The sequence below is a fragment of the Diplodia corticola genome (genome assembly GCF_001883845.1).
Source record: "Diplodia corticola strain CBS 112549 chromosome Unknown scaffold23, whole genome shotgun sequence".
In the NCBI taxonomy this organism is placed as follows: domain Eukaryota; kingdom Fungi; phylum Ascomycota; class Dothideomycetes; order Botryosphaeriales; family Botryosphaeriaceae; genus Diplodia; species Diplodia corticola.
This window is the reverse complement of record NW_017971502.1, coordinates 145,012-168,649: the sequence shown is the minus strand read 5'-3', so window position 1 is coordinate 168,649 and position 23,638 is coordinate 145,012. Positions and strand designations below refer to the sequence as shown.

General features: G+C 56.4%; 9 protein-coding genes across 9 annotated transcripts; 7 read left to right on the top strand and 2 right to left on the bottom strand.

The window, feature by feature from the left end:
• Window positions 1-436: 436 nt before the first annotated feature.
• BKCO1_2300055 (signal recognition particle subunit srp68) lies at window positions 437-2,434 on the top strand (the record flags this gene model as incomplete). The annotated part of the gene is made up of 3 exons (XM_020273005.1): window positions 437-627; window positions 677-1,254; window positions 1,308-2,434. 3 exons carry the CDS (start codon window positions 437-439, stop codon window positions 2,432-2,434), a joined length of 1,896 nt encoding a protein of 631 aa, XP_020130634.1.
• Window positions 2,435-3,581: 1,147 nt separating this feature from the next.
• Window positions 3,582-4,214, top strand: BKCO1_2300054 (n-lysine methyltransferase smyd2; the record flags this gene model as incomplete). Its single annotated transcript, XM_020273004.1, has 1 exon — window positions 3,582-4,214. One exon carries the CDS (start codon window positions 3,582-3,584, stop codon window positions 4,212-4,214), a length of 633 nt encoding a protein of 210 aa, XP_020130635.1.
• A 653-nt stretch (window positions 4,215-4,867) lies between these two features.
• On the top strand, window positions 4,868-5,455 carry BKCO1_2300053 (uncharacterized protein; the record flags this gene model as incomplete). Its single annotated transcript, XM_020273003.1, has 1 exon — window positions 4,868-5,455. One exon carries the CDS (start codon window positions 4,868-4,870, stop codon window positions 5,453-5,455), a length of 588 nt encoding a protein of 195 aa, XP_020130628.1.
• Window positions 5,456-8,102: 2,647 nt separating this feature from the next.
• Window positions 8,103-9,008, bottom strand: BKCO1_2300052 (mind kinetochore complex component nnf1; the record flags this gene model as incomplete). Its single annotated transcript, XM_020273002.1, has 3 exons — window positions 8,103-8,382; window positions 8,484-8,623; window positions 8,745-9,008. The coding sequence occupies 3 exons, from the start codon at window positions 9,006-9,008 to the stop codon at window positions 8,103-8,105; spliced, it is 684 nt and encodes a 227-aa protein (XP_020130629.1).
• A 693-nt stretch (window positions 9,009-9,701) lies between these two features.
• BKCO1_2300051 (uncharacterized protein) lies at window positions 9,702-10,099 on the top strand (the record flags this gene model as incomplete). The annotated part of the gene is made up of 2 exons (XM_020273001.1): window positions 9,702-9,743; window positions 9,800-10,099. 2 exons carry the CDS (start codon window positions 9,702-9,704, stop codon window positions 10,097-10,099), a joined length of 342 nt encoding a protein of 113 aa, XP_020130630.1.
• Window positions 10,100-11,044: 945 nt separating this feature from the next.
• On the top strand, window positions 11,045-12,145 carry BKCO1_2300050 (zinc knuckle transcription factor; the record flags this gene model as incomplete). The annotated part of the gene is made up of 2 exons (XM_020273000.1): window positions 11,045-11,622; window positions 11,674-12,145. 2 exons carry the CDS (start codon window positions 11,045-11,047, stop codon window positions 12,143-12,145), a joined length of 1,050 nt encoding a protein of 349 aa, XP_020130631.1.
• Window positions 12,146-16,002: 3,857 nt separating this feature from the next.
• On the top strand, window positions 16,003-17,824 carry BKCO1_2300049 (cfem domain-containing protein; the record flags this gene model as incomplete). The annotated part of the gene is made up of 8 exons (XM_020272998.1): window positions 16,003-16,239; window positions 16,293-16,428; window positions 16,475-16,696; window positions 16,753-16,820; window positions 16,874-17,256; window positions 17,313-17,380; window positions 17,431-17,495; window positions 17,552-17,824. The coding sequence occupies 8 exons, from the start codon at window positions 16,003-16,005 to the stop codon at window positions 17,822-17,824; spliced, it is 1,452 nt and encodes a 483-aa protein (XP_020130701.1).
• Window positions 17,825-19,267: 1,443 nt separating this feature from the next.
• Window positions 19,268-21,451, top strand: BKCO1_2300048 (mynd domain-containing protein; the record flags this gene model as incomplete). The annotated part of the gene is made up of 4 exons (XM_020272997.1): window positions 19,268-19,420; window positions 19,492-19,895; window positions 19,946-20,320; window positions 20,437-21,451. The coding sequence occupies 4 exons, from the start codon at window positions 19,268-19,270 to the stop codon at window positions 21,449-21,451; spliced, it is 1,947 nt and encodes a 648-aa protein (XP_020130700.1).
• A 708-nt stretch (window positions 21,452-22,159) lies between these two features.
• BKCO1_2300047 (uncharacterized protein) lies at window positions 22,160-23,040 on the bottom strand (the record flags this gene model as incomplete). The annotated part of the gene is made up of 2 exons (XM_020272996.1): window positions 22,160-22,350; window positions 22,503-23,040. The coding sequence occupies 2 exons, from the start codon at window positions 23,038-23,040 to the stop codon at window positions 22,160-22,162; spliced, it is 729 nt and encodes a 242-aa protein (XP_020130699.1).
• Between the last annotated feature and the right edge of the window lie 598 nt (window positions 23,041-23,638).

The following is a 23,638-nucleotide window of genomic DNA, read 5'->3' as shown; positions in this document are numbered from 1 at the left end:
AGTTTTGACGAGAGGCTACCGACGCGGGGGAGTTCTTCGAGATGGTGCTTGGAGAGCTGGGATTAGTGGGTGGCGGGAGCAGTCAAGTTGCCGGACATACAGCGCTGCATAACGCCCCGGGAGGTGTGAGGCGGAAGACTCGGGGGCGCGCGAGAGAGGGCTAGCTGGAGGCAAGCGGACGGGGTGGCACCTCGCGAGGGAGAGGCGGCTTTGCAGCGGCAATGGCAGTAGTGGCGGATGTTTCTGCGCGCAGCACGTCGGCCGTCGAGCCACTGGATGGATGGACGGGTCATGGAAAAATTGGCCGGCCAAACCATTTTCCCGCGCGCGTCATTCTACTAACTATGAAGTGGATGCCGCCTGCGCGCCGACCCCGCGCTCCCGTCTTGCGCGTCTGGCAAGCTGCTGTGCTTTACCTGACAGCCTCCCACCTCCAATGGACATCACCGCCTTCGTCGTCGCCCAGCGCGACGAGGCCCTGTTGTTGGGCGACTACAACACCTACCGCCAGACCTGCTCGCGCCGCATCCTCACCCTCCGCAAACGCACCGGCCGTGCCACGCCCAAGAATGCGAAGTACAGCGCAAAAGCCCCCGTGACCGCTGAGGATATTGCCAAGGGCCATGAGTACGTCAATCGCTCCATCAGCGCAGTTTGGTCTAACCCCAGCCGCCAGCTTCGTCCATCTTGTCCTCTTCACGGCCGAGCGCGCCTGGGCCCATGCTATGTACATGAAGGCTGTCCATGCCGAGGACAACGCAGAGAAGGGCATCACCGGCTCCACCCGAAAGCACATCATCTCGCGACTGCACAAGGCCGCTCATACGGCGAACGAGCTTGCTTCGCTGCTGGCCGACCAATCCACCGGCGCCACCACTACCGACCTGCTCGAGGCTCAGGCATACGTATGCTCGCTCCGCGGCGCCGAGGAGTTTGAGAAGCAGGCCGAGGGTGTCCATTCCGATAGCGCCCAGCCACCGGATCAGAGGTGGAAACCGTGTCTGGTGCACTACTCGGGTGCACGCATCATCTACAACGCCCTCCTCCAGACCACCAAGAAGGACCTCTACAAGGAATTCCTGGCCAGCACCGTCGACCCGAGTATTCGTTATGCCGCATACCAGTCTCGCCTCCCTCGAACCGTTTCGGTCGCCACAGTCGCCCGCCAATACTTCCCCAAGGAGGATGCTGCCCTTCTGTCTGCCGTCGAGAAGCTCTATCCTGATGCTCTCAAGGACGAGGCAGTAGCTACTGGTATGTGCAGCTAGAATCAGGGCCAAGGCGCTTTTCACTAACAGGCAATGCAGGCAAGGGTGCAGATGCCATCGAGAAAATCCCCAATACCATCACGTGGCGCTCGCGGACTGCCAACATCGTTGACGCCGCGGTTGGCCAAGCTCTTGCAGCAGTTACGTCCGCCGAGGCCCGTCTCTCCGCATTCCTTGCCTCTGCCTCGCCCGAGACGTCTTTCCGGGATAAGGCAGCTGCATACGATGAGGTTCTCATTGCCAGCCAGGACGCTTCGGACTCGACCCGGCACGCTATAGAAGAGCTTGAGAAGGAAGGCGTCAGCGAGGGAGACTCGCGTATGCAGGATCTCCGTGTGACAGACCTGGCGGTCAATTACGCTCTTATCGGCTGGCGTGTGGGGAGGAACAGAGTGCTCATTGGCCTCGAGGACGGCGCCGTTTTGCACTCTGAAAACATCAAGAAGCCAAAGAAGCCCAGGAAAGATGGCAAAGAGTGGGTTGAAAAGGAGGAAGGCACTGGCCGCAAGATTGCGAGGATACGGGAGCGCAATGTGCTTTACGACTCGATCCTTCAGAGCATCGATTCGGTAAAGGATCTCAGGGGCGCCATGCGCGATGCTGCCTTTATCGAAGAGCTAGAGGGCAAGAGGGCGTACTACCGCGCTCTTAAATGCCTGAACCTTGGCTATTCCCACACACTCCTCTCCCAGTCCAAAAACGCCCTTGCTCTGTTTGCCCGAGCACTTGAACTCGCGACCAAGGCCGTAGCTACGGGCACGTCTGAATCGGCGTCCAACCCCCCGAAGCTAGACATCTCCCGCGAGCAAGCCGACGCCCTTCACCATCGCTTACAGGGCATTGTCCAGCAATATCGTGCTCTCGTTGACCTCCAGAGCTACGCAAAGGGCGACTCGGCGAACAAGAGTGCCGTTCCGACCCCCATTGTGGAGCGTCTCAACCAATATCCGTCCGAGAGCGTCGACCTCCAAAACCTTGTCGAATGGCCGCCCAAGCTGCAGTCTGTCCCCGTGAAGCCCCTTTTCCTGGACGTGGCGTTCAACTACATCGACTACCCTGGCAGAGCGAAGGCGGCTGTGGAGAAAGAGGGAGGTGTCAAGTCGGAACAGGCCCCGTCTCAGGGGGAGGAGCCGAAGAAGAAGGGCTGGTTTGGTTTCGGTCGGTAAAAAAGAATTTTGTCCATGCTCATGACGGATTCACGAGACTTGCTAGGGAAGAAAAGACAGACAAGAATAATGATCGGAAACATCTCGAGACCTTGAGTTAGTCTCCTAAAGGAGCTATGCAGTATAGCAATGTGTATAGACTCGTTAGAGCACGGTGGTGGTGGCGGTTGGGAGGTGGCCGTAGAACGGCGGGGGAGCTTGAGGTCATCCATGGCTACGAATTGTGGTGAGATGTGCCGCTGTGACCGTCAGTATTTATAGGCAGGCGCTACCACCGGGGTGCGGTTCCCTACTGACCCATGGTAGCGCGCCTCCTTATTCGCTTAGTCCACTGAGGAAAGTCCATTCGCTACCCGGAGTTGTCGTGACCATTCTGCGAACCTAGTGCGCCATGTAGGTCCATTATGACCCTACCGCCGATGCCAGAGGACAGCAAAGTGGCAAGGGAAATCCCGATCAGCGGCGCCACGAATGCTGCTCCGACCTTCTGGAAGAGGATATAAAGCGCGATGGTAGCACTGACGGCAACCTTCCAGACATTGTGCAAGTCTTTGAAGGAAAATCGACGCATGATGAGGCTATGGAGGTGTTTGTCGTGTATGCCGCAGGTAAGAAGCCGAGCGGGAGCCAACAGCAGGAGATGCGCCTATAGCAGTAGACCAAGCACGCTTTCCTCAAAAGCCAGGGCGAAGTCAAAGCCTCCATGGCATGCGCCCACTGTTGGCCCGAACGAGCCATCGGAGCCGCAGACACTTCAATCACTTTGGTGGGCTACTGCCTCCCATATCAGCAACACAGAGAGTAGCTCTTGCTCCTGATATTTTTCGACCGGTGAGTTGGTGCCTGGCGGTGGCGATGGTGATAGTTGGCGGAGGGTTTCGCGGGATCGGCAGCCATTCTCTTTCCGGAAACGATACCTGACGTAGCCTCCTACGCAGCTGCCTCGCGGGACCGCACAACCTCCAAACAATAAAAACCCACTGTTGCCTCTGTGCCTCCTCCAAGATTCAACCATCCACACCATCAACCTTCCGGGCGCCCACTCTACTCTGCACTGTCTGACCATCGCCGCCACCGTGCTCCGCATTCACGTAAGTACTCGCCCATCCGTCTTTCGCACCATCTAGCTCACCCGTCTTTCTGCAGCATGGGCTTCTGGGGAGAACGACTGTTCCAAAATGACCGTGACCTTGATCTTGTCTGCATTCTCTCCGAACACCTCGGCGTCGACGACATATACATGCCTGATGACCCCGAGAAGCTACGCGACGAGCTAGACAGCGGCAAGCTTGAAGCCGAGTTTGTCAAACTGCGTGACGGTGCCTACGCCTCGGATGAAAACCTGGAATTCTTCGGCGTCAAGACCGCCGTTGTTGTCCTGGCTGCCAGCGTCATGCGTCACGGCGCCACCATCTCGGACGACTTCCGCCAGCACGTCAGGAAGTGCCTCAACTCTCGCCTTCAGATGTACCAGCAGGCCAAGGACGACATGGCTGCTGCTATCGACGTCTATCGCAACGGGACCCCGCTCGATATCGCCGGCATGGGTCTGTTTGAGCTGGCGAACAGCGACGAACGCCCTCAGGGAGGCGGACTCAACTTGTTGTCCCCTCAGATGTTCAACGTCTGCGAGACGGTTGAGGATGAGTGCAACACGTGTGGCAAGCAGAACGATGCGCTGCTGCACTGTGGCCGATGCCGCAAGGCTCGTTACTGCAACGCCGAGTGCCAGAAGAAGGCCTGGAAGATGCACAAGCCCGCGTGCGCACCTGCTGCTTAGAAGCTTGCTTCCTCTTACTCGCGGACACCGAGATGGCCTGTCGAATGGACTGCGTGAGAGGATTGGTTCCTAAAAAGGTTAGATAGGAACAATAATGACGATGTGACTGCCCAAACTCGAAAGCAAAAAGTGGTTGCCGCCCCGCAATGCCAACGCTTATCGCGCGCGTATCGCGTGCGACATCCTCACGTCGCCTACCCACCCCTTCAACACGCACCATGTCCGCCTCTGGGACATGCCGGCTTCCGCCTGAGCTATTGCTACATATCCTTGATAGCCTTGCGCCTCCGCCCGCCACAGTCGCTCTGCGTCTCTCCGACCCGGCGGCCAAAACAATTCATGCCTTCACTCGTGTATCGAGACTGACTTACTCTACCGCTCTGCGACACCTCTACTCACGTTGCCTAAGCATCGATTCTGAAACACGTCTACGCCTCCTTCTTATATCACTGGAGTCTCTCACTGCTCCCAGTCGCTCTGAGGAAAGCACTCTACCACACGTGGAAATCAAGCCGCTTCTGACCAGCCTGTACCTCGCCCCGTTTCCGCCCCACTCCATCGACAGCCAGCCAATTGCTCAATGGTGCTTTGAGCTTCTGTCCATCACGCGCTTCACTCTCCGACGTCTCGTTGTTGACATACCCTTCCACACCATGGCACCGCACATGGACCATCTCAGTGTCTTCCCGAAGCTCAACACCGCATTTGACCAGCTCTGGAACCTGGAAGAGTTCGTCAGTTGTGGCTCATTTCCCAACCTTTGGTGGACACTTTGGCCAGGCTTGAAAAAATTGGCTCTTACTGCCACAACTTTGGAAGACCTGAACGATACCCTTTCCAAGGAAGATGTCATGGAAGACCTTGAGTGCATGCTACTAGCAAATCCGTCCTTCTCTACCCCCTCATCAAGACGGCTGTTCTTTCACCGAACGGCACAGAGCAACACTTCAATAACCATATTGCATCAAAACGACGGTTTTCGGACTCGTTGGAGTGCTGCCGACCTGTGGCTATCCATGGGCATGGGAGAGCTAGCAAATGGAGCTCGTGACCATCGCGACGAGTGCCTCGAAAGTTTTTGCCTACCTCTCGACCACACCCTCCGCCGCGACTGGCTCTTGAGTAAGGCGCTTCGCGGAGAGTTGTGGACAGCAGGAGAGGACCACGAATCACCATCAGGATTAGATGCCCCACTTCCGGAATCAGCACCATCAGCTCTTGTTACCTCCGACCAAGCATGACATGACCACTTTTGATGCATGTCCTTGTGACTCAGCTTCAGAAATAGAATCAGAACCACGACGGCGTCGTCTTTCGCACGATGAGAATGCATCCCCCAAACTATACCGAGTAAGACTTACAAACAAGCAATGGTCTTTCACTGAACCCGACCACGGAGTTGACGGATATGTTCATAAGGGCGGGAGTGCGGCTCCACCATTTCTTCACGGTGGCTGCATCGGTGCAGTGGTGCGGCGAGATCTTTTAGTCACGTTGCTGGTAGTGATTGCGACTATCGAAGGGCTGTACGGTGATGGTGTTGACCCTGTCGTCCGTTCAGAAAACGCCGGGTCAGCATCTCCAATATCCAGCAGCGTGCATTCAGCCAGTCGAAGATTAAGAGAGAAAAGAAAAAAGAAAATGTCAGAGAGGGAACGGTGGATATACAGGCCACTTCACGCTCCTCACCCCCGCCACGCCCGGCACCACGATGCGCATCGGGGCCCCATGCGCTGCCGACAGCGGCTGCCCGTTCGCCTCGACCCCCACGACGACCTCGTCCTCAAGGCTAATCGCCCGCGCCAGCGGGATGCTCGCCTTCCTGACACGCAGTCGCATGGCACGCAAACTCCACGTGCAGGGCCCCACCTCCATCTCCATCTCCACTTCCATATCCGCATCTCCCACCCTCGTCCACGCCGCCATCCACCCGCTCCCGCGCCAGGAAGGGGGGCCGTGATGATCGACACGATGATGATGATCATCATCATCATCATCATCGCCGCCGCCCCCGCCGTCATCGTCATTATTGCCCCCACCACCCCCACCACCACCGCCACCAACACCGCCGCCGCTGCCCATCCGCTGATCAACACCAACACCAACGCCGCCAAGACTATCAACGCCCCCGAGCCCTGGCTGCCGCGGCGATCAGCAGCAGCAGCACATGGCCGCCCCGCCCCCGCCCCGCCCGTCGCCCCGTCGCCCCCAAGTCGATCCCTCCCCCCCTGACCTCGCGCAGCCGCGTGCGCATCCGCGTGCCGCCGGTTGCCTCCGCGCGCACTGCGGGACCGCGGCGACGGGGTGCTGGGCTGGGGGAAGCGGGTGAGGAGATTGGCGGGGGCGGGTGAGTTTCAGAAGGGTGGAGGAGGTGGTGGTTTTCGCCTCTCACTCCTGTGGCGGATGTTGTTGTTGCTGTTGGTGGTGGTGGTGGTGTTTTTTTCGATGTTGATGGCGACGGTGAGGGCGTGGGCGGCGGGGTTGATGTGAAGGATCGGTCTGGTTTTGTTGTTTTTATTATTCGATGTCGATGTTAAATTCTGGAGACGGGGCGGTTTTTTTTTTTTGGGCGTCTCACCCTTTAAGATCAGGCAGGTGGGAGCTTATGTCGGCAGGGTTTTATTTTAGGTGATTGAAAAACAAAAAGGAAAAGAGAAAAATAAAAAGCTCGTGCGGCTGGCTCAGAGTATTCAAATGGAAAACAAAAAGAAAAGAACATATCTAGGATTCCTCTCGAAGTTTCCAGACTTGGTGATGAGCTATCGTGGTTTTCTACCAGTCAGAAGGGCTTGCTGGATCTCTCGTTCTCTCTCTCTCCCCCTTTTCACCGGCTAAGTGGTGTGTGGGGCAATCGAGCACTCACGAGGATATCAGTTCATTAACAGGAGGCTCGCGGTTCAGAGGCTCCTTTACGGAGTGCTCGTATCTGATCTGGGACGATGGTCAGGAAAGCGAAAAGGGGGACACCGGATTTGAGTCTGTCACGGGAGTAGTACAGCCGTGCTACCGATATTTGCCATTCTTAGAAGAGGCGCAGCAGACGGAGGTAAGCGGGGGGGAAAGCTACGTGTCGAGACAACGAAACAAGACGGGAAGATGTAGCGTCGGGACATAGCAGCTGTAGCGTGGAACATGCATCTATTTATGGCATCAGGGAGCCGTGGCCGGCGAACAGCGTCACTGGCAAAAAGTATGTTTCCGTGACCTAAGAAAATTGAAAACGGATACATTTACCACCTCTCATGCATGGCTTAGCAGATATGAGTGGTCGGTGGGCTGCGTAAATGGCGAATGTGGCTCGTGGACGTTTGCTGCTACACTGGTCAAATGCGGCACCAGACGGATATACGCATCCTACCGTCAGCCAAGCTTTGGTTCCCCCTGGCACACTAAGCCGCCGTAACCCGCATCGGGAAGCTTATATCATCATTTCCCCTCTTTATGATGTCTTAGCTGCATAGCGATAGTAGTAGTAGAGCATGTCGATGTGGACTTCTCTTAGTCAAAGACTGTCCGAATCAAATCCACTTAAGCTCCGCAACAGCTCATTCGATTCCACCACTACCATGCCGCAAAAGCCGGAAATGGCAATGCTTACTCCAAAAGCCGCCGGTTGTAATAGGTGGCTCGACAGTTTAAGGTCTCTGGAAGCGCACAGCCGTACAGCTGCAACGCGCACGTCAGATTGTAGAGGGGTCACCTCCTTGGACGCGGATAGCAGCAATCATGGCCTGAAACATCGAGGCTCTGTCGTTGGTGAAAATCTCAGCATAACCTAGAGTCAATGCAACATGAGCGTGGCGTCTTCGTCTCTGGCACCATGAGCGAACTGGGGTTCCCAAGAACCTGGACCAGCATAGATAGCCGCTCCAAAGAGGCTCAAGCAGGTCAACCCATGAGCTCGTTATCAATTTCAAGGACCTCTTGGGTGAGAGACTGCACTTCATCTTGAGAAAGCATGCTCACACTGCCCTCTAGGTCTTTGACTACGTGCTCAAGTCCGCCCATTAAGGCCGCCAGCTCGGCACGTTGAGCCTGTATCTCTGACAACAGCTGAGTGTTCGCTTTCTGGGTGGTCGACAACTGCGATCCGAGGGTGTCGGCTTGGGAGGAGAGGAAAGGCTGGAGGTGTGCAAGAGCGAGTGTTTGCGCGGGCAATGTATGTGGTCTCTCTTGAGTCAGCAAATGACATTTGACGAATTGCCGGCGTTACACTCGCACGGGCTTCGCCGCCGAACAGCTTCTAGCGCCTCGTATCGAAGAACTCACGGGGTAGGTGGCTCGATAGCGGCGCCGTTGGCCTCTGCCTCTGCGCGGTCTTTGCACTTCTTAGCGTCCTGAACGAGGGTGTCGAGAGAGTTCAAAGACTGGATGACATTGCGGGAGGCAAGGATCTGGTCGAAGTTGTTCTGTAGCACAGCAGAAGTCACGTCAGCCAGAATGATCGCAGGACTGAAACGTGGTGGAGATGGCCTCTTCCGACCGGCGGCACCCGCGCGATGCGGAGCTCTCCAGTGCAGCAGCACTCACCCTGGCAGCATCTCCCACTCGGCCGGTAAAGTCGCGCCAGAAAGCATCGAGGTTCTCCGGGACATATTGGGCAGGGGTCGGGAAGCAAGCGGCAAAGTTCGCGTAGGAACAGCGCTTGATTGTCGCGTCGAGGGCTTGGGCGAAGATGTTCTGTAGGGCTGTCGCGCGCGGGCCGGGCGAGTCGGCTACGGGAGGGGCGGGGGCAGGGGATGGCGAGTGCTCGTGGGCGGTGCGACTCGGGCTGTCATGGACGGCGGCCGGCATTGTTGTGCGGCTGCGACGCTGGATGGAGAGATATTGGCGATGGAGCAGTGGGCGGGCGTCGGCGCTTGTTTACAGTTGTCGGCCTATATTTGGGTCGCGCTCTCGGCAGCGTCGGGCCCTTGGCATGACAACCGCGAGCCGTGCCCGCCCTGCCTGTGCCTGTGCCGCTGTGCTCAGGCCGCTGCCTAGTCAGGGCATGCCCGGTGCCTGGTACCAACTGAAACCCAACACCCTTTTCCCTGCTTCTCCACGCACATTGCACCGCGCCTGCAAGCTCCCTGCACCAGCGGCCGCTCCTCTCGGTGCGGCGCAGAGCATCTCTGCGTGCTCGCCGGACCCGTCACGAGTCTGCCTTCACGCTGTTTGTGCCTCGCTCTTTAAATTTAAAATTGCTTTCAGTCCCGCCCTCGTATCCGCCAGTTAGCCTCGAGTGGGCCATGTGCGGGCACCACCCGACTAGGCAATTTTTAAAGCGCTCGTGGGGGCTAGGGTGCGGTAAGCAAGGAGGCTATGCGGCAGGGCTGAGGGCACGACCACCCCACGATCCGCACGCCAAGCCCGACACCAACAGAAAGGCTGTTGTCGGATGCTTCTGCCTGCTACTTAATAGTCAGCGCTGTACCCTACCGCTTGAGTCTGCACTTCCCTCAACTCAGTCACTCGTTAAGTCAGTTGATCCGAAAGCCAACCACAATGGACGCCCGCGCAGAGAAGGAACAGCTTGCCATGGCCTACGTATGATCCAACCTCTTCCTCAGCTTGAGCCAGCAGTACTGACGGATCTCTTACAGGCTCAGACGTACCCTACCTGCACCGAGACCGGCGGGTTGATGCCTGTTCACACATCGAGCACGCACCTTAAAGTCCCTCTCCTCGTCGCCATTCCTGCAACTCTGGCCCCTCGCGCCCAACGCCGGCAACTCATCTTCGACGAGGAAGCCCAGGAGCTTCTCTTGGCCGAATACACGCCTTTTACTCAGTGGGCCGCCACTTTTCTCATTTGTGTTGGCCTGCTGGTCTGCAGTGGGGTCATCTATCTCGCCATTTGCGCTTCGGTTCCGCTGCCTCCGCAAGGCCTGACCGCGGCCTGAGCGCATCAACCCCATGCGGCCGCACGAGGCGGCTTGCGATCTTTCACTATCGCATACGAGACCGGGAAATGCCACCAGGGTTTATACTACACCGGCCTCATGACAGACTTTTTGAGACAGCCGGCGTCAATAGGGGCTTTCTACCACTGGTCCCACCCGAGAAGCGCCTAGCTGCCCTGGAGAGTTATGTTCAACATGGCACCCTAGTAGCGCACCGCTCAGGAAGGCACTTCGGGACGCCCGCCCAGGCCACACGGCAAGCTAAGCCCCGTAGAGGGCGCTTCACTCTTCCCGCGCGGATGGGCGAATCCTATACCTAGCTACGTTTATCTCCAAGATTCACGACGTCCGAACGTTGGATCCTTATGTAGAGGATACAACATCTCTGTGGGACTGGGGTGAGAGGGGCAGATGGGAGACCTCGTGGCACTTCGCCCGAGCGGGAAGGTTTGGGCATGACATGCTCATGGGTTTGTGGATGGCTTGCGTCTGGCTGAGGGGCTCTGGCGAGAGAAGGATATGAGTGCTTTCCGCACCGATGGAAATTGCGCAGAATGTGCGGGGGAAGACGTCTACATGGGCTGGGCTTAGCGGGTTCCTGCCACACGTGGGAGGGCGTTTGCTTGAGGAAGTCGCGCGTTTGCGACTTCCCAAAACGGTTAGACAGCACACTCCAGATATTGTTTACTTGAGTCTCTTCAAAACAACAAAACTCTTTTACCTCACCTTCGCACACTTGTCAACCGCGCTTCAAGTGACCGGAACAGTCTATCCTTGCGGTCGCTCGCCTTCGAACAGGTATGCCGCCCCATTGCGCGCGCTCAAACGGCGACAACACTTCACGCTTCCAAGATATGAATCAGTCCGTCTCGCTCAGTCCCGCTGACATTCCATTGCACAGATTCCGGCCAAGCTTTCCGGCAGCTTCCGTGCCAAACAGCAACCATGCGGAAGAGCAACGACACGATGCTCGATAGCCATCGATGGCAGGCTCACAAGGAAATTGCTCCCCGCTGGACTCTGTGTGAGACTTGCGATCGCAACATCGAGACCAAGGACTGGAACTCCCACCAGGCTGGCAAGCAGCACCAGAAGAACAAGAAGGTCATGGAGGAGAAGGAGGCTACTGAGAAACCCGTTGCCGAGCAGCAGATGACGACGGAGTGGGGCGACGAGGTCAACAACGACGTTGCTCAGCAGGAGGACACCGACTGGACCAACAAGAACGGCTTCACCAGCGCTGCTCCTCCTAAGAACAAGGGCGGCAGCGGTGGCGACCGTGGCTGCTTCAACTGTGGCAAGACTGGTCATATGAAGGCCGACTGCCCCGAGCCTCCCAAGAGCGGCGGCGCAAGGCCGTGTTACGGCTGCGGCGGGTTTGGTCATCTCAAGGCCGAATGCCCCAATCCGTCCCAGGGCAGCGGAGGGCGTACCTGCCACAACTGCGGCGAGCCTGGTCATCTCAAGAGCGAGTGTGTCAACCCGACGAACCCTGCCGCTGGTGGTGGAGACAGTCGTCCTTGGTAAGCCCTACCTCAACGTGGATAAGGGACACCCACACTGACTCTCTTTAGCTTCAAGTGCGGTCAGACCGGCCACATGGCCAGGGACTGCGACATCTGCGCCAACTGCGGTGAGCAGGGCCACAACTTCTTCCAGTGCGACAAGAAGAAGGATTGGTCAAAGATCACTTGCTCTGTCTGCAAGGAGAAGGGACACACCAAAAAGAAGTGCCCCAAGGCTGCCGAGATGGAGGCTGGCGGCGGCGGCTTCGGTGGCGGCTTCGGTGGCGGATTCGACAGCGGCTTTGGCGGCTCGACTTCCGGTGGCTGGGACGCGGCCGGTGGTTCAGGTGGTGGTGGTTGGGACATGGACAGCGGTGCTGCTGCTGGTGGTGGCGGCGAATCCTCCAACGGCTGGGCTGGAGACGTTTCGGCTTCTGCCAGTGGTGGCAGCGACTCCTGGAACGGTCACGGCGGCGCAGGTGCTGCTGGCGGTAGTGGCTGGGACAACTCTGGCAACTCCGGCGACACTGGCGGCTGGTAAATCCTAGCTCTATCTGGGACCAACCAGAACTCTCACGATGACGACCCCTACGATGACGACGTTCAAGCTCAGCTTCACCAAGGTTATTTCTACGCCTGAGGTAGAACAACACCTGTGGACAGACTACCGTCATGTTATGCGAGTTTAGTCCCGGTTAAAGGGTCACGGTTGATTAGCTTTTCCATAGTAAATCTTCCAAGCCTTTTGATGTATGTGACTCCGGCGACTATTGTATTGTACGATATCAATGGATATGCGAAGTTCGGTAAGCTGCTGTGTGCTGTGGGGATGCCTTAGCTATACTGATTTATGTAAGTAGCTCGAGGGCACATTGGTTTAGACAACGCCACTACACCATCAAAGAAGTACGCCCAGCATTTGATACTGTGGGTTGGTAAGAGCGAATGGGAGAAAATAATCTCTTTCCATTTGGACAATCGAGTAGGCCTCAGTTGATGACTCGCTATGGCATGCTTACAAGGGTCGTGATCTACGGTCAAGTATTGCGAGATCCAGCCAGCCCATGATGATAGTGAGGGCTAAGCCCGTGAGACCGCGGGATAGTTGGAAGTGTGCGTTGACGAAAACTTCTGGAAGTTTGACCAAACCCCCGTAGGAGTTAGCGTCATGTTTTGGCGAGAGGCCGTGTTCATTGTACGGTTGTCTTAACTTTTAGTGAACACCGCGGTCTGAATGGGGCCTGATCTATGTCGGATAGTTTTGATGGGCAAGAAGACACTTCGCCTCGCAGCAAGGTTGCTGTTATGGGACACGCAAAGCAACAGCTCCCTCCAGGTCGCCATAGCGGCTCGCACCAAGCAACACAAGCACCGCTGGGGCTGCTGACGGCATGCTCTTGGACAGCCTTTCGTCCGGACGTATCCCGGGGCTCTTTTGACCTCGGCCCCAATGCCCCACAGGCTGGGGTCGCGAAGCATACGAAACACGAACACGAAATGCCATGTATAAGATGCGCGCACATATAGACTCGGGCCGACTGTTATGATGCGCACATATAAGGACAGCGACGTTCGAAGAAACGCCTAGAACGAATCGAAAGCCATGAGTATATTAAAGCTGATGAAGTCGGCCTGGGCAACTGGGGAAAGAAGTGCATGGCCAGCACGTTGGTTGCTGTTTGGAGTAAAGATTCCCCGAACTACCACCTCCGCGCCCCCCGCTGTAACCTCCACTACCTATCACGTACTTGACAAGGCGTGGCCGGATGTGTTTTCATCAAGGTGTCTCTCCCAGAACGCTTCCAAGCCTGGCCGTTCACCACACGCCCGGTCTGCCCATGTGGTACTCGAATGCTCGGTGAAGGATGTGGAGGATATCCATCACTGACATGAGTGGCACAGGCAATCTTACTGTTAGCACTATGGATAGGTCGGTAGAGATGGGTGGGATCTGCGGCGGACAGGGCATTCAAGTATGCCGATGAAGTCGACCGCTTCGATCATGAAGCGAGGCAGTCCGCCGGAATTTAAAATCTCCACATCAAAGATATCGTCAGCCGGCTCACCCAAGTCCTCAGCAAACAGATCGTTGACATGCTCCTTGTTGTCACAGATGCAGTCGCCACTGACTTGGGTTGAGTTTACTGGAACGAGTTCCATAGCCAACAAATTTCTCGTATCCGCGTAATGTACAGGAGGGGCTTGGTAAGACCGCATGTGCTGTATGTAAGACATTGACATGGGGTTAGCCGAGGCTTGGAGGAAGAAAGCAGCAGAGTATGGGACCCGTCAACGCTGCCGGACAGTCTCGCAGAACGGGCTGTCGCAGCTACTCGCAACCCTAGGCGAGGAGGCTCTCTGTAGCGTCAAGTCCTACCGCATCCCATCAGCACGGTCGTTCCCCACAATTGCCGTGAGGATAAGCGCGCGATTCCGGAGATCACCACGAGGGAGCTCATGTCGGATAATTACTGCAACTGAATCGTGGCTTCGCGAGTAAATAAGCGAACAGCCTGGATTCTCCGCAAACACGTCAGTATAAGGCCCAGAGTAGAAGTTCGATCCTCCGCTACGCTTAGCGGGGTTCAAGCAGCCCGGGTTGGATCAGGTTCACGAACTGACAGACGGTAGGACGGCCCTGGCTGCTTTGGGCGTCGGATGTTGGGGGCGCAAGTGATCAACACGCAGCTCATGGCCATGCCCAACACGCTTTACTGTATGCATCTTCGGGAATCATGCACGGCCGTGCCGCTCTCCCAGGTGGAGGGGGCTTACTTCTATAAGATCGGCTACCCGGTCCAGACGACACCCATAAATCCGAGAATCAAGGCCAGCTCCACGTGCGTGTCAGACACTTTGCCGATTGCCGAGCTGACTTCCAGCAGGGGTCCGGTGCCATCTATAAGCCGTAGCAACTGGTGGCCAGCGCGGTTTAGCCCAGGCAGGCACCACACTGGCTGCCCTCTACTGGAGTTGAAACACGGGATCGTCGTTGATGTCGATCTGAGAATCCTCTCTAAAACCTGAATTGGTACCGGTTTTAGTGTTTACTGAAGACTGCTGGCCTACTTTTGACCGACATTTCCTCCGCACCTATAGATGTTGCCAGTGATCAAGTATAACGAATGAAATGAAGACGATAGGAGAAAAAGAAAGAAAAAAAAAGGACATGGGGCAACTTGTCGCTTTGATGTAGGTACACAAACGTGATTGGGGTGAGACGGAGTGGGGACAACATCTCAGATAGACATGCCTTACTATTGGAGTTATACGCACATACACGCTCTGATACCTCTTTAGGTGGTTGCCACTTCGACGCACAGATCGAAGGGGAAGCGTGGATAGCATGAGGTCTAAGCAGATAAGCAGAACAAATCATCACAAGCCCATGCCAAAGTCTAGATCGTTTACGGACTGAGAAAGCAATAAGCCCGGAGCGTGAGGCGTGGTCGATGGTGTTGATGAGCCCCTGCTTTTTCGACGAGGGCTTGCGATAGTGCTCACCGCTGGCGCTAGGGCGCATATCGAGGATATCGACGGCAATGCCACATGGCAGTTGAGATCCATCCGGCATGGTTTCGGGGGGAACGACTCGAGTTTGGCGACAAGCTCCGTGACTAACGACGTGGCACCGACTGATAAGATTCAGATCAGCAATGCAGCAGCAGCAGGAGCGTTCATGGAGAGAACATACGGTCAAAGTGGGCACGGCACCAGCAACCATTGGTGCCGGCTGTAGGGCCGGCAACGGCGGCGTTTGCCATGACTCGGCGAAAGGGGCGTAGGGTGGGCTCTCCGCGGCCGGTGACGTGAAAGCCCTGGCAGCGCCCTGGCAGCTAATTCCGGGTAAGCCATGCGCGCGCGGACCCGCCGGGACCCTGGCACATGGAACGGCTTGTGCCTGGCCAGCCCTGCCCAGCCCTGCCCAGCAGATACCAACATAGGGACCCTTAGGGACCGCTGCTGATCACTTAGCCTGTATCCGTATGGCTCTCGACGCTCAACGTCCATCTTGCACAGTTTAGTGAGTCGAGGCAGAACACCGGTATCGCATGAATCGTGAAATTACTCAGTGTACGAGGGCCGTTCTCTCCCTGCCCCACAAATTGGCTCGTGGATTCACCGCCAAGGCGTCGATGAAAGGCCCCCACGCTTGTTCACTGCTCGATCAGAATTCCTGGGCACCGGGAGGTCTGGTCATCCTTTCTTGACAGGTCCACGGCAATGGCGTGCCTCTGCTGCCCAATTGGGGCCCGGCGGCGCGATCAGACCCTGTTTCCGACTGCCCCGAGCCGGCTCACAGGCCGTGTACGCGATGACTGAGCCAAATCGGAGCTCAACAAGCCCATTTCCGAGTCATTCCAGTCCTCCGCAATCCCTCACCAAGAACGACCATGGATGCGCAAGGGGGGCAGCGACGATCGGCCTACTTGGACAGGCCTCGAGGGTCTTTCTACCCGCCCCCGCCTGCGACTTGATGCCGGAACACCTTGGGTTACCAACAAAGCTTGCAGCGGTCCCGGCATGAAGTTCGCCCTGTGGTTATCAGCCTTGCTGGCGGCCGTGATCCCCACGGTCCAAGCAGCCAGCGCTGCCGAACTGCAACAGATTGTCTCGGTTATGCCGGCATGCGGAGTGCGTAGAGCTCCTCGATACGCTACGTCCGTACCTCAGACTGACAATCGTAGTTGCTCTGTCTCGAGAAGAACATCGCCGCATCGCCTTGCGGACTGACAGATACCGAATGCAGCTGCTCCAACTCGACCCTGAACGCTCAAATAGAGCTTTGCGTCGTATCGTCCTGCAAAGTCAAGCAGCAATTGGGTACGTCGAATCCTCTGGAATCCTTGTTCTCCGCTGACCTGTCCAGCAACAAAGAATGCCACCCAGACTTTGTGTGGCGCGCCAATTCGGGACAGAACAAGCTCCGTGTCTGTTTCTGGCATTGTTGGGGGTATTTGTGCGTTGCTCGCCTATATCCTTCGCATGATCTCTCGACTCCCTCAATTTGGCGGCGTCATGGGCTGGGATGACGCCATGATGACTGTGGTCGTCCTTTTGGTCGCGCCACTCACTTGCCTTTCGGTCGTCTGTAAGTATGACCGTGGCCGAAACGATGTCCAAATTCGCCGCTAACAGCTCTGTCAGTGGCAAACCTGGGACTGGGTAAAGATATTTGGACATTACCATTCGAAAACATTACCCACATCCTCTACGTCAGTATTCCGGCCCCGACATTACCTGCACAGCCTGCTCAACAAATCTTCAGATCTACTACTTTGACGAGGATCTGTATCTCTCTGCACTTCCGTTGCTGAAGATTTCCATCCTGCTCTTCTATCTGCGAATCTTCCCAGAAAAAGGCTTTCGCAAAATGGTATTCGTGACCATTGGGCTCTGCGCTGGATATTGTATCGCCTTCGTACTGGTCTCCGTCTTTCAATGCCGCCCGATACGGTATGCCTGGCTCCAGTGGGATGACGAACATAAAGGATCGTGCAACAACATCAACGCTCAGGGATGGTCCAGCGCAGCGATCAATGTTGTTCTGGACATTATTGTCATCTTTCTTCCATTGCCCCAGCTATGGAAGTTGCAGCTGAACAAGCGTAAAAAGTTCCTGCTGCTTCTTATGTTCTCTGTCGGCTTCTTGTGAGTTGTAAATGTCTTGTGTTGTGACAAAGATGAAACGGCTGACAACAGTCTAGCGTTACCATCGTCAGTGTCCTCCGCCTCCAGGTTCTCATTCAGTTCGGCAGCACGCAGAATTTGACGTGTAAGCTGTGCCATGCCATTCCGTTTTCCGTTGCATACTTACCAGCCAAGGGGACTACACTGCCGTTGGCTATTGGTCAACCATTGAGATCCACGTGGGAATGATATGTGCATGCGTAAGTTTCTCCGAATCATCTTCCGTAGAGCAGGCGAAGTTGACGGCAGACACCAGATGCCGGCCATACGCGCGCTCCTCATGCAATGGATGCCCAAGATCATGGGTCAAACAACCAAAGACAAGTCCTACGGTGCAACATCATCAGCCATCAGTAACAAGTTCGGTGGCAGCAATGCCATAGCGAAAGGCAGTCAGCTCTCAAGTCGACCAAAAGGCGAAGATGATGGCGACTTCATTCCGCTAGTCGACGTCGAGAGTCAGGCGGGCACATCCGTCCACGGCGGACAAAGTCTGCCGCCCACCAGAGCCGGGTACCATGCAACGTAGGACGGACCCAAGTGCTGGTTTTCGATACCCTTCTTCTCTTTCTTTTTCTAACTCGCGAGGGACTCGTTTGTAGTGCAGACAACAGGAATAGTCTCGCAGCAGACCAGCATAACCCTTATGAGGAAAAGCTAGATCTGCCGAGTTTTTCACCCATGAACTTTTCCGTCTTGAATGATGGCAGTGGGGCAAACATGCTAAGCGGGAAGGGCGGCAGTGTCAATTACGAGACGCATCATTGAGTGTTCGTTCGTTTCCATATCTCTTTCTTGATATCCAGGTGATTTGGACGAGGTAACGATTCTGAGTGTGGCGGTATTTGGTTTAATCGGACAAGGTGCCTGCAGTCTTTCAACACCTGGTGTAGCATATGGACATGATTTGCTCGATCCTAAGGAGCACGATGATTGGCTATCGGGATGGTCCCATTGAGAAAGACATCCCCCGTGGCAGCTTGGCATGCGCCCGTTCGCTAGGTAGTCCAGAATGTCGTCCAGGCACACTGGAATCTGCACCAACTCATTCTAGATCTCTTCGGACGGTGGGTCTCCTACCGGCTCCTAGGTTGACGGATCTTGATCTCCAAGACATAGGGAAGGAACCATGGAAGTTGGTCGCCGCCAAGCCAAGCTTTGGGCGTATGCATGCTCGACCTTGTCTCAAAAGTCGGAAGCCCATTGGTCAGGTGTTCTGCAATCCTGCAGAGCATCCGAGATTTTTGCAGACCGGTGGTGGGTGTAGCTGTGGATCTTTCATGCGAGCTGGAAAGACGTATCGTACAAGTGGCAGGGGTCAATGTGGCTGCCGCCGCACGCCATTCTGCCTGATCAAAGCTTGACAGAAAACGGTTGGCATGGAACAACAGGCCACCTCCACGGCCGATCGGAATTTTAAACTGGAGTGGCCCGTCAAGAGCTTCGGCGCTGCGTGCCACGGTGCGGCAACGTTTCGGCGGAAGAAAGCCGTCGGATAGAGTATCCCTTTCCCTGAGCTTTTGAGTATTCCCTGCCGGCTGACAGCCTGTGTCAGGGCAGCTCTTGTTCATGGCTCATGTGTTTCCGTGCAAGCCCCACTGCAAGCGCTCTCACCGGGCTAGAAAGAGACGGGATGTCCTGACGTGGTGCACACTGCGTGAAGCATGCCTCTTAAAAGTGACCTGGAGGCCAAAGTTTTGAGAGCAGGCTGCCAACAAGCCAGGCTTGGGACTTCACTGGAACGCTTCTCGATAATCCGTGGTGCAGATGAAGTGATTGATCAAGGTTGGGGCTGATGGCGACAGAGATGGAGAAGAAAGAGAGAGCGAAGGGGAGGAAAGCGCGACGAGCATTGGACCGAGGCTCGTCGGAGCGATGACGTTGACGGCAGGCTACGGCCTCGATTCCGGCGCGCCAGAAAAAAAGTTCCCCGCGTCACTCGTCTCCGGCAAACACAGCTTACCCCGCCGTCATGGACGCTGCATTGAGCGCCTCTCCCTCTGAAGTCGACCTTTGCCTGCAGAATCTCACCCTCACTGTCGTCTCATATGTTTCGAGCCACGAGCCTTCTGCGACGGCCGAAGCCGGCTCTGTGGCTGCGGCATTGTCCTCCTTGAGCGTCAAGGTACGGCTGCAACCCTCCAACTCGCCGCCTTTAGGCCACTGTAATAAATTAATTTCTAGGTCGCCGTGTAGGATACACCTTCTATCCCAACCTTGCTGCAGCGTCTTGAGCACCTTCGGGCCCGCATCGCCGAACAACCTTACAGCATCTTGCTCCGCCTCCAGGTCGCCGAGCTATACCGCGCCCTTGGCTTCCCAGATCTTGCCGCTGCTGAAGCCTACAGAGCACTGTTGCTCGTCGACGAAGTGCTAGACGAGTCTGGGGAATATCACGACGACGCTTTGGAGGAAATCCAAGACGAAATTGCTTCGAAGCCTGCCTCGTGTCGGATTGACTTGGCCCAAAAGCATGCCGACAGGTTTCCCGGCGTATCGCAGCGTCTCAGCAGTTTCAATGGCTCCGAGGAAAGATGCGACGTCGAAGCGGACGAGGAGGAAGCCTGCCTGTGGGCTCAGACCATCTGGACTGACGCAGCGTATGTCTGTGTCCTAATCTTCGACGGTACCATTTGCTGAGAATATTCAGGTATGCATTCGTCACAGGGAACCTGTTAGCATGTGCATGTCTCAAAAGCGCCCACGACTTTTGCTCACGGGGCTTGAAGGCCAATCCGGGAAACAACCATCTGCTCAAGTTCCGCGACCTTCTTACCCAGCGCTTGACCCATCACTTCGCCTCCCGTGGCTTCGGCCTTGACGACGAAGATATAACTCCTGACGACTATCCCGACCGCACCTCTGTGAGGCGTGAGCTGTACCCCTGGAATACCTCGGAACCGGATAGATACTCTCCCGGCTCCCTCTCTCTGCTCAACGAGCAGATCGGTTCTATTGCACCGAAGCTCGAAGCCCGGGTTACCGAACTCCCGCTCCTGACGCCTGACGTGGATTCAGCCACCGGGTAAGTTCGCATCCTTCGTTCCTGCCGGCATGTTCAATAAAGCATATCTGCATTGTCCACCAATATTCGAGTCTGCTATCACAACCACGACTCAGGAGACTGATGATGGAAACAAGGCGCGATCCTTCCAGCGAGTCAGAGCCGGCGACGATCAAGCAGCTCGGCGTGTTCGCACGAGAGGACGTGGCTCCGGGAGAGAGGATTCTCGACGAAAAGTCCCTGCTCACCGCAAACGCCCGACTCCACGACTCGTACTGCGATGCCTGCAGCGCTCCGCTGCCAGATCTGCGCAATGGCTCCGAGGCAAGCCAGTGCGCCTTCTGCGAAGATTGCGATGATATTGTATTCTGCAGCCAGGATTGCCATGATCTGGCCCAGGAAGCATATCATCCTGCCCTGTGCGGCAATGATGTCGAGGCCATTGCCAAAGATGCCCCCGCGGCCGAGGCGGCTGATGCCCTCTACTCACTCCTGCTGCTCCGTGCCTTGGCAATGGCCGAGACCCAAGAAGTCCACCCGCTCGAGCTCAAAGAGTTAAAATACATATGGGGCGACTATCACATCCCGCCTCCCGGCACTAGCATACCCCTTACGCCGTCGCCACTAGGGCCGGCCAAGGACGCCTTCGGCGGCGCCCCACGGACGTTGCCGTTTTCGTTCAGCGCTAACGTCCTGACGCCGCTGCACATGCTCGAGAAGATGGACGTCAACATTTTCACCACGTCGGCCAAATATGACTTTTGGGTGTTCAACACGCTGTACGCCAAGTTCCGCGGCACGGCGTCGGCGCGCCAAGGCCGCGACGGCAAGCCCGACGTGGGCGCGGTGCATCCGCTCTGGTGCCTCGCCAATCACAGCTGCGACCCCAACGTGTCGTGGGAGTGGCAGGGGAACATGCGCTTCTGGGTTCGCAGCGAACGAGTGGCCTGGAAGGGCCGGAAAGCCCAAGACGACGACAGCTCCGAGAGGAGGAGCCAACCGGGCCTGCGGAAGGGAGATGAGATCTTGAGCCACTACTGCGACGTCGATCTTTCTGTCACGGATAGACGCGAGTGGGCTGCCGGCGCGCTCGGCGGCATGTGCATGTGCGAGCGGTGCGTTTGGGAGGCGGCTCGCGCGGATAACTCGTAAAAACGGGAATCCATGTTGATCTGCAGTCCCCGGCTGGCGATATGGGGACAGATCAGCGGGAGGGAAATGCGTACGCGGGGTGTAGATCTGATGCCGACGTTGGCTGCTGGAACAATTGATGTCCGTGTGTTGGGTATGCGGTCGGCAAAAGTCCATGGGTTTCGACTTCTGAAACTGAAACCAGAGCGTATCTATGTACCGGCCTTTTAGATCCAACGGTATTTGTTTCGAACTCGAAACAGAGCGAGTCGTAACCCAGCACTAGAATTGAAGATGTATAGCACATTATCGTCCTTGTGTCGTTCCTCCGCCACCTAATGACTTCGTGATCCTGTCCTAATAAGTTCAGTTGCCATGTTCTTCGCATGGCGGGCTACTTTCGTCTTTGACTATTTGACGAAAAAATATGTGGCAGGGATACTAGGGCAGGGCAAACGATATCACAAATGGTCAACAAATCATTTTCTCTGATTTGACTTCCACGACGAAGTCAAGAATATTTTCCCAACGACACCCATACTCAACCCGCGCTCAAATTTACCTCCTGAAGTAGTGATTAAAACGAAATAAAAGAAGCCACCCTAGCCAGGGTGGCCATAGAGATACAGCCAAGTAATGCATCATTCGTTCATTGACGTTGGTCTTCCCACGTGCTCCAGTACTCCAGTCCCATGCAGATAATATCATGCAAATAAAGCGTTGATCAACTCAGTAAAACCCAACAGGCCCTCTGCGATCCTGAGGTACTACGTAGTCCAGCTTCGTTGATGCATCTTTGGAATCGTTTGCGGGCGTCGAATCTCCTGCGGATATGGCAGGTGGCGCGGTTTCGGCAGCAGAAGCTTTTCTCCGCTTTCGAGATTGCACTGTACGCTCCTCGTCCTCGATCTCTTTTACCGCTGTTCGGACTGTCAGCCTCGCTCCCTCCAACCACGTGTGTGGCCAGACCCAATCAACTACGAAGAGGGAATTGAGCCGCCAAACGAGCGGAAAAGATCCACAGCAGATTGCCAGGAAAGCAGCAGCAAATGAAAAATCGGGGTGCGCCTACCTTCCTCCCACTCCCTCTCACTCTCCGCCTGTCCCGTGCCGAGGATGCGTTCGACGTCGACGTCCTCCCCCCTCTGCACCTTCTCCAGCACCTCGCGCAGCAGGGCGATCTTGGCGTCGGCCTTGCGGCTGAAGTCGGCCGTGTCGCGCCGCAGCACCAGCGTGTTGATGGCGTTGGAGCCGACGAGCAGGCCGAGCGCGATCCACACCGACGCCGGGTTCCACGGCTTCGCCTTCCACTCGGCCCACGTGAACGGACGCTTGTGCTTGGAGCGGAAGTGCTTGGGGACCAGGTTCTGCCAGAGGCTGGGCTGCGCGATGCGCGGGCGCGGGACTTCGCGGCGTTTGTAGGGCACGTAGGGCACGGCGGCGTAGGCGCGCCGGGTCGTGGTGGTGGTTGTCGTTGCCGTGGCGCAGACGAGGCATCGCGGGCGCGCTGGTGCGGGCGGTGTGGGCGCGGAAGGCTGTACGGAACGGGCGGGCGGCGCGCGACCGAGCGCTCGTGTCGCGCGGGAAAGGAACGCGTTGATGGGTGCCATTGGGTTCGTCCGAAGTGGTGGTTTTGCTGTGCAGGGAAAGTTGATGGCCGGGGAAGATTGCCGTTGAGCTGCGGTGGTGCGGCGCCGAAGACGGGCCGAGGGAGAGGGTACCGCACGTGATGCTGCTCCATCGGAAGTGACTTATCGCCGGCGCATCGGAATTAAGATGGTGGATGAGTGGGGTCGGAAAATACGACCATCGTCGGCTTTTTGGTGATGTCTTTTCTGCCCGGGCACTTCGGCTGACGCAGGGCGCATACCCGACAATCTTGTAACTTGGTAAGCTGGATCGTAGATCTCGACAGCCCTGACTGCATGTTCACGCCAGGAACAGGGAACGTCGAAAGACGTTGCCGTTTTTCAGCATTTCCAGTCAGATGTTCTTCGGATGAGCGTTTCGAAACAACCACGATCCCGAGCGCTGTCCGAGATGGCACAGAGACGGCATTTATTGTTCGAGCGCATGCTCCGCAGCAGAGCAACCGGGGCTGCCCGTCGAGGCTTGGTGTCTCCACGCTGACCACCATAACACGACGATTATCGACGTCGCAAAGTGACCCATCACATTAATGTCACCCATTACACGTGTAGAGCAAGA